General features: G+C 44.3%; 1 protein-coding gene across 4 annotated transcripts in view; it reads right to left on the reverse strand.

Annotated features, from left to right (window-relative positions):
• LOC111141404 (additional sex combs like 1, transcriptional regulator) overlaps positions 1–9,074 on the reverse strand; it is an 80,285-nt gene extending 71,211 nt beyond the window's left edge. For 2 of the 4 annotated variants that reach the window (XM_022493928.1, XM_022493926.1), the window contains exons 1-4: positions 8,999–9,074; positions 3,429–3,511; positions 2,441–2,443; positions 754–862 (exon numbers count right to left, since the gene is read on the reverse strand). In XM_022493928.1, coding sequence (XP_022349636.1) covers positions 754–862; positions 2,441–2,443; positions 3,429–3,511; positions 8,999–9,055 — 252 coding nt within the window. In that variant the 5' untranslated portion in view covers positions 9,056–9,074. The remainder of the gene's footprint in view (positions 1–753; positions 863–2,440; positions 2,444–3,428; positions 3,512–8,998) is intronic. The other 2 variants (XM_022493929.1, XM_022493927.1) reach the window with 1 other exon arrangement.
• Positions 9,075–9,397: the final 323 nt, after the last annotated feature.

Here is a 9,397-nt window from a genome sequence, read left to right on the forward strand (position 1 = left end):
ACCATTTATATCACAAATAGTAAAAAAATAGTCTATTCATTTCAGCTCTATTTAAGCTTTACTGTGACCTCTGATTTAAGTTCTCTTCCCTCTGTAATTAGTCCACTTAGAAAAAGCGAATGAGTTTTTGAATTTCCACAAGGATGTTCAGATGTCAGTTATATTCCATAGAGTAGGTCTTATTTTAGCTGCCCAGTAATTTATCTTTCACGGTACTATTACAAACAAAATCCTAATTAAAGCACATTTGCAGTTACCCCCACACATCCTTATCCCACTACTGCCTACAATCTGCAAAGATATAAACAAAGAAAAGATGAATAGCTGATATGACTTTCTGAAAATACAAAATAGCTGATATGACTAAAGAACTCCTAATACCCTGTTCACCCTAGAGTATCTCAAAGTACTGTTTAGGACCAACATCATCATCATCATTGGCCTGCTTATTAGAAATGCAAATTCAGGGGCGCCTGGGTGGCTCAGTGGGTTAAAGCCTCTGCCTCCAGCTCGGGTCATGATCGAGCCCGCATCGAGCCCCGCATCGGGCTCTCTGCTCAGCAGGGAGCCTGCTTCCTCCTCTCTCTGCCTGCCTCTCTGCCTACTTGTGATCTCTGTCAAATAAATAAATAAATAAATCTTTAAAAAAAAAAAAAAAAGAAAGAAAGAAATGCAAATTCAGAGGTCTCATCCCAGACCTATACCAGGTAACTCTCACACTAAAAGTTTAAGAACAGAGTTGATATTACTTACCTTGAGTGTGAACAGGCTGATTCGGCCTGGCAGTTTATAAAACAGCCCCTCTCCTCCTCTTGAATTGGAATGTAGCATGGCATTGAGACACGCAAGAGGGGATGTCCCGCTGTAAAAACATACAAGGATAGATGAGCGTTACAGAAATCTATATGCCTGCTTACTCAAAGATCCAATACCCTCCAACTCATTCTTTTTTTTTTTTTTTTTCTCCAAAGATTTTATTTATTTATTTGACAGACAGAGATCACAAGTAGGCAGAGAAGCAGACAGATAGAGAGAGGTGGAAGCAAGCTCCCTGCAGAGCACAGAGCCCGATGCGGGGCTCGATCCCAGGACACTAGGACCATGACCTGAGCCGAAGGCAGAGGCTTTAACCCACTGAGCCACCCAGGTGCCCCAGCCCTCCAACTCATTCTTAAATCAAGAAGCAGCAGAGCAAGAAATACAGCAGAAAAGAGCCCATGATGACAAGTCCACTTTGAAAGTAATATAGGGCAATGAATGAAATCCCCATCAATCACACCCAGGTAGGACATGGTATGTGATTCCCTTGTTCCACACCCGGCACTTCCTTAGTGCCTTGTGACAATATCAACCAAGTTCTCAAAGAGATTTAGAAAAAGTTCAAATTCAATGTTCAAATTCAGGGAGTTTTAAAAATACATATTACACAATATTTTTATTAAAATTTTAAAAATTAAATTTTAATATTAATTAAAAAACAAAACTGTGTTTCCTAGCCTCTGTATTTTGACCTATATATATAATGCTCAGAAACTGCCACAAAACATTATCAACACAAAGACCACAGAATCAGTGGTGCTGTCCCAAGAAAACAAGCACACCTTTTCATCCCCAGTTAAATATTTGCTAATAAGCACACAAAAAAGAATATTTCATTTGCTTTTTCTCTGTTGGGAAAGGAAGAGAATGGGTTTTATTCTACATCTAGCCAGGAGCAATCACTTAAATTTCAACTTAAAAAAAAAAAAAAATTCAGTCAAGTGGATCTGGTACCCAATAATGAAAAAAAGATGGCTCATCAGGATAGTTCACACTCCCTGCTGCAGCAGTTGGTTGCAAAACAGTAACTCAGTGAATTAAAGGCCATCTACTGAAACTTAAAATAGAACAGCTGTCCAAAACACAGACAAACGTCCATTATTAATATTAATGGAGATTGGCACTAGCATGTTAGTGCTAGGATTCACCTGTGCACCTTCTCGTCCCTCTCCCCAGTACGTTAAAAATACACAAATATCTTAAGTAAAGCCTCTTAAGATCTTTCAGAACCAGAAGCCTTAATTTATGCAGTGTTAAAAATAAATTCTGAGTCTAAAAAAGCCATTAAAAAAAAAAAAAACCTATTACTTATTCTGCTTTGGAACACACTGGATGCTAAAAAAAATTTTCACCAAGAACCAATCTCTACAGAATCTTTGTGCAGAATCTGGAGTATCAAGTGGGTGTGCTAACATCTCTGCTACAAGGGGGGACAGCATGCTGGCAGAGTCCTTCAGCAGAACAGTGTGACTCCTACACACTATACCTCTGTCTACAAATTACAGAACTGCTCGCTCACTCATCATGAGCCATCATGACTGCTTCATTAATTCCTATAAGAGCAAGAAGCAGAAACAAGTTAAAATTCTCAATTTCATCTGTCCCAAAGGGACTAATTTACCTTCTATAGGTATAGTGGTCCAACAGCAGTGCAGACAGCAGCATGATGGGAAATAGCCCATAAAAACAAAAATAAAGCACAATTATAACACTACACAGTGCAATTTATTTAAACTATTTAAATGAGTGTGATCTACACAATCCTGATCTTCCCTCCCCACGAACCGTCAGCTTAAGACTGTTTGAACTGATAACTGGAAAGTGAGGATCTTTTGACCCTAAAAGGCCAATTTCAAGCAGCTAAAGCTTAACCAGCAAAAGCATGTGCTATTTGTTCTGAGTCCCAAGAAGGAGACTGCGTTGTGCTCTCCTCTTTCATTTACATTAAAGAAGAGGGAAGCTGGGATGAGAGTGAAGAGAGAAGAATCAAACACAACCACTGATTTTCATGCCTGCAATTCCTTTTGTCACTAACTTGTTGCTTCTCTAGGAAAACTACATCATAGGAGAATAAAATCAAGGTCACATTAAACTTTAGTATATTCCTATGATGAACGGCTAGAATCAGCAGGGAGGAAAAAAAGCCAGTGGTGTTATGGTGATGAAACCACCCTTCTCTTGATCCTAAAACAAAGAACTTCAGGGATATAGAAAGAAGGGAAGTTTTAAACAAGACAGAGTCTATCAGAGTCTGTCCCTTCTCTCCTAAAATGCGCAAGAGAGTACAAAAGAAAACGCGTGGATTCTGTACACAGAGAACACACTCCATGTCAAGATTTAAGGCAGAGCAAGAATAGGGCAAGCCACTGCATCTCTAATGAAAACAAATGGATGTTCACCCACTCCCACCTGCCACTCAGAGGACACACAACCTGGGAGAAGAGTTCTGTACCACACCAAACTCGGGACGGGCGGGGGAGTGCGGGGGGGTGGAGAGACGAAGAGACATAGAGAGAGAAGGCATATTACACACTTAATCATGTCACTAAGCATCTACAGATAGGCCTATGCCCTATGAAACCCTTTTGAACAATGAGAACAATACAAACCTCATTTCCTTTAGTCCTTCTGCCTCTATGACCTGCAGAATCTGTTTTGGTGTCATTGGGGCATCCGAGTAGTTTTCTAGTACCTGAAGAAATATAAATGTTCCGATTTTAGTGCACAATTTCCATTTATACCCATCAGTCCATATCCTGAGCTAGTTCTGCTGTGAGGCACCACGGCTGTCAATTTCGTTTTTCCAGAGTTAACACTGCTTCAGAAACCAAATTACGTATCTATCTAAGATGCTGCTAAAAGTGACTGAAATTAGCGTAAATACTCTAACTCTTAATTCTAAAAACACCCATCCTCTTAGCACACGTGCTATGATATGGTGGTTGGGCCTTAGCAACACTGGTTACTGCTTAACTTCATATTGTTCACATGACTAAAGCACAGAATACACAGAGCTACAAAATAATGACAAGACAGAAATGCACTCCGACTTAGAAGTCTGATTAGTACCCATATTTTTAAGTGATGGTTTCGCCACTGTGTTGTGAAATTTTGGTGTTAACTGTCACAGTACATTTTTCCATTTGGCAACATGAGGCTCTGATTCTGTATGACTGGTGCATGCAAAGCAACGAGAAACAGAACGTCCCACTTGTGTTAGCATCGTCTCCAACAAAGTCATGGCAGCAGCTTCCCAGCGAGCAACTGCAGCTCTCTCACGGGACGGAGCGGAGATGTTTTAGAAATGCTATCCTTCTCAGGGAGGAGGAAAGCTGTCAGTATCTCTGCACTGTCTCTACATCAGCTGCTGAGGCTACTCCACACAACATCTTGCAGTCCCTTAACTGTAACAACTAACTGAAGCGCTGCTTTGTCACAAAGAAAATGTGAAGCAAGTCTGACAAGGACTGCTGCTAAAGGGTTTCCTGGCGGAAGAACACGAGCCCTCAGCACTAAAGGAAGTCAAGCTTTGGAGAAGCAGGTGCTGAAATCAAGCCCCTATTTACCATGGTCCCATTGTTAGCCTCTCTCAATTCTACATTCTCTTCAAGTAGTATTATCACCTCTCAACTTCAACTATAGCTTCAACTACTACCTATAGTCTGCTAACTCCCAAATATCCACCTCTAGCCTCCCCAGCTTCTGACTCAAATATTCACTTCTGGACCCACATCCCCCCCCCATCATCTGTTGTAATTCTTCTAACCAGCAACTCCAATACTTTGCCCCTCTTCCTCCAGCACCTAATGCAGAAACCTAGGCAGCACCCCTCACTCTCTCACCTGTCCCCCAGTTCCTTCCCTCACCCACACACAGCCCCTTGGCTAATATCCCTGCAACCAGCCCTGCTTTCTTCAAATTGATCCTTTCTCCACCACCATCCTTCACTCCGCAAATACATGAAATACTTCCCCGTGCCAGGAACAATTCTAGAATTCAACGGTAAACAAGACCAAATCCCTGCTCTTGCAGAACTTACCTGCTATAGCCTGAGGTCAACCCAACAAAATAAATCTGCCCTCGTCACTTTCCCCACTTTAAAATTCTTCAACAGCAATCTAATCACATACAGCAAAGGCCAAAGCTTCCGAAGAAGAACTCACCAGCTCACTGGAAAAGCACAGGCTTTAGAACCAGACAGACCTGGATTTAAATGCTAGCCCTCCGAAGTTGGCCGAGTTACCTACCCAACCTGAGCGTCAGTGGCCTGACTTATGATGGAAGGATATGGCTGTCTTCTCGTAAGAGTTGTTTTACGAATTACCGGCCATGGAAGCGCGAGCCTCTGGCGCCCAGAATAAATATGTGCTCACGGGCCTGGCATACAAGGCCCTTGGAATCTGGTCTCTGCCTGTCTCTCTACCTGAATGCCAAACTGATAACCCACAACTTCACATTCCAGTAACTATGAGTAGTTCTTCTACCCAATTCCCACACTCTCCACCCTGCCTGTACACAAGCATGCACACACAAACACACACACACCACCGGCTCCTTCTCGCCAGCTCCTAACATCCTCCGTGAGGGGCCTAACTTCTACTCACCCTTCAAGATTCAGTTTGAAAGGCACCTTCCTCCAGGAAGCCTTCTCTGTCCTCTCTCAGGCAGAGTTAAATGTCTCTTTTCAGTGTCCTCGTAGTCCACAACACATGTAATTTACCTTCCGAAGTAGGACACTTGTGAGTGCAAGGAAGAACCAGTCATAATGATGCCTGGACAATAAGCCTGAACCAGGATGTCTGTTTCTCATACATACATCTATGATGGCACTTATCATGCATGTAGTAAAATTCTATTCATGGGTCTAGACCTTCATTCCCAGAAGACCATAAGTTCCTCAAGAGCAAACCTTATCCATCTTTGTATTCTAAGAACCTGAGTGCCAAGTTAAACAGTGTTGACTTGAACAAACCCACAACAAACCGTTAGAAGCTACTAATATTCACTGCCACAGACAACACTTCTCTCTAAATGAGAGCTGAGCTAGCGAATTTTTGTACGGTAATTTTTTTAGGCAGCATGACTCTGAAAAATTAGTTACCAATTATTTAAAATTAGTTACCAATTACCAATTTATTTAAATTATTTAAACAGCAGTCGGGAAGAGCCTGAGAATCTAAGAGAATCTAGAGCCTGAGAATCTAACTTCTCTAAAAGGAAGTTACATCAAAAGATACAAAGTATTCACTTTTATTATAATTGTATATGCCTCCAGGCTTTAGTGTAAGAACAATTCAGCAGTGTTCTATTTCTAGTCCTTGTCTTTCTAGCACACTTTAAAAAAAAAAAGTATCTCTTCTCCTACTTCAAAGAGAAAAAAAAATGTTTGATGTAAGAATGGTCAGTCCTCAATCAAAGTGAAAGATAAAGCGGACAATGAAGAATTTCTCAAAGCCAGGGAGAATCCATTTAAGGACATTCAATTTAACGGGAAATCCCCTTGGCAATTTCTCCCAAACAAATCGTTCCTAACAAGGAGTAGGATTTATACCATCCAACCCTCTAAAGTCTACCTCTTATATCTAGGAAAGACAATACTACAAAATGTTTGAAAGAAGAGTATCTACTCCTCGACAACATAATTAACATCTGCAAAAGCCAATCTCCTGGGATATACTACATGACTGAAATTCTCCAGAAGTCTCTTCTTTCCTACCAAAATAGTTTTTTAGAATTCCCAGTATCACTCTAGCCACCAATCTAAGCAAGGTCAGGAACAATATGAAACCACCCCAAAGCAAGTGCATCTGATTGCCAGGGCAAGCACTCCAAATTCACCTGTCTGAAGAGTAGATTTAATCGCCCGCCCTCCCCTTCCTGCTTTCTCTAGTCCAGCTGCTCTGTCCAGCGTAAGCTCTCTCAAGCTCCCCAGCGCTTGGGTGTTGCAGCAGTTTTCTCTAAACGGGGAAAGGACTCTAAAAAGTTGCCTCTCACCCAAAACATGGTCTTGTCCAAAGGGACAGAAAATTCTAATAAAAAACAATAAAAGATATGCACAATTACAAGCCACGTTTCCACAAGTTGTCTACAAAGTCATTCCTGTTCCTATTATTTTTTAATGAAGAGCCATAAAACAAAGAGAGAAATAACTTACTCAGATAATCTGGCATGAAGTTCAGCCAGTGACAAAACAAAACTAACAACCTAGATACTGGAGTTCAGATCACAGTAAGTTCAAGAAGCTAAAGAGGCTGAATAGAACAGTGGACACTGAATTCCCAAAGTCTTTCAACTTGTAAGAGCCAACAGAGCTTTGAGACAAATAAACTTTAGAATTCTGTTAGAACATAAATAACACGGGATTTAAAGGCACTTTCACCTACCTCTAACAAGTAAAACTCTAGCAAGTAAATTTCCTTTTGGTGCCCAGAGTCATAAACACCTGCATACCAGGAGTTTAGAGAATTTCAATGAACACCCAAGACTCAGCTTGAGGAGAAGGAAAGCAAGCACATTCTTTGGCTCTCCCCTCCTCTCCTTCAGGCCTAAATTTGTTTCCAGGTGTGGCAACACTGGAAAAATCCTAAAATTTCCAAGACATCTCAAAGTTAGCCAAAGCTTCCAATTTTGATTGAGTCAAAAAATATTTAGAACTTCAAAATCTTCAAATTTCATATGCCAAACTAAAACAAGTGAACTGAAGCATGAAACTTGAGCACACACTTGCTATTTCTGTTCATCGGGCAACAAATGCCTGGGGAAGACAATCAGGAACACCAGGGAACACTCTCTAGTAAACCAGACAGTTCTTGTAAGTCAATAACTGAATTCTACATGCTCCAAGAAAGAAAAGGTGTACCATGGAGCTGTAAAGACCCCCAACACAACAGTCATCTCTTTGCGCAACACTTGTGAGGAAGGAACCTCACTTCCCAATAAAGTAAAAGATCAGAAAGTAAAGCTTCATTCATCATTAAAAGTGAATTACAGCAATTACATATAAACTACAAGGTGTCAAGAGACAAGTACGCTATCCGCACTATAACCCAACTCTGTACATAGCTCTTGAGAAACTGACATCTCTGGGAGAAGTTACTATTGTCATCTGCCAAGATTTTATGAGAACATGTCTCCCAGTGTCTTAGCTTTGTGGGTGCAAATCCAAAAGGAAGGTATTTCGCTTACAAGTCCTCTGACGCTATGAAAGCAAAACACACAACCCTCCTCCTAAGGCAGCTTCAACACTCAAATTACTCCCTCCTTTGCTAAGTCCTCAGTGAGCAGAATCTTCACAGATACTTGGTCTTTGTCCAACACTTCATGTAAAACACGCACCAGGACACTAAGGAGAGGAGGACACACACATACATCCTTTGCAAAGTAGAGTCAGTTCTCTGCAGAGTGCCTATCTCCAGTATAGCTTATGAAGTAAAACGCTCTAGTCAGCGTTTCTCAAAGTGTAGTCCCGGGCCACCTGCATTACACTCAACATGGCAAGCTGGTTAAAATGAAGACACTGAGGCTCCCTACTCAAGTATGAATTTCAGACTCAGAACATCTTAACTAGGACTTTAGGACTAGCATTCTTAAGAACCTCCCAGGTGTCCCCAACAAAACACTAAAGTTTGAGAACCACTGCTCAGGGTTCCACCTGGGAGTAAGCACTTGCTTCCCTCCACACACCTGGTTTAGACTGGCAAAGCTCAAAATGTCACTCGCGTCCTTAAAATCGGGGGTGTTTTCCGACCCCTGGAGTCAAACACACACCCCATGGCCCACCAGGAAGCGAGGGAGGAGCTTCCGACCCTTCCCGGAAACCTAACTCCCCCGAGTGCATAAACGAAGCTTCTCCAGACCCCCAGACGCTGCCAAATAGTGGGGGAGGGGAGGCTGGGGCCCCGCCGCCCAGAGGGGGAGGAGCCGGCCTGCCAGCTCGCCCCTCCGCAGGAATTTAGGGGGTGGGGGAGCTGCAGAAAAAGGCGCCACATCCGACCGGCGGGGGACCTCTCCCCCACCCAACGCCTGGGGGGTGGGGGAAGCTGCCCCGTTCCTAGAGAAATGGTGGCCCCGCCCCCTCCTGCAGTGGGCAGGGCCTCGCCCCTCCCCCTACCCGCGGAGGGGGCTCTGCTAGCCCACCCCCCCACGTCCCCCACTGAGCCCCCTCGGCGGCCCGCCTCACCAGGCGCGCGGCCTCGGCCCACGTGCGCTCCTTCTTCCTCTTCTGTTTGTCCTTCATCCTCCTCCTCCCCGGCGGCGGCGGCGGCTCCACGCGGGCCCTCCGGGCGGGGCGGGTGGCAGCGGCGCGGGGCTGGGGCAGCGGTGGTGGCGGCGGCGGCGGGGGGCGCGTGGCGGCGGCAGCGGCGACGCGCGAGGACTCGGGTGCGGCCGGGGAGAGGGGGCGGGCGCCCGGGGACCGGCTGGCGCGAGACCCGGCGCGAGGGCGGCGGTGGGGGAGGGGTAGCGGCGGCTCCACGCGCCCGCGCTGCGTCAGTCGCCCACGGCGGCGGCAGCGGCAGCGGCGGCAGCCCCGCGATCGCTAAGGAATGCGGCGGCTCCGCATAACCACGGGGTCAGAGGT

Source organism: Enhydra lutris, unplaced genomic scaffold (genome assembly GCF_002288905.1).
Source record: "Enhydra lutris kenyoni isolate GAN:26980312 unplaced genomic scaffold, ASM228890v2 scaffoldscaffold6, whole genome shotgun sequence".
NCBI classification, from domain to species: domain Eukaryota; kingdom Metazoa; phylum Chordata; class Mammalia; order Carnivora; family Mustelidae; genus Enhydra; species Enhydra lutris.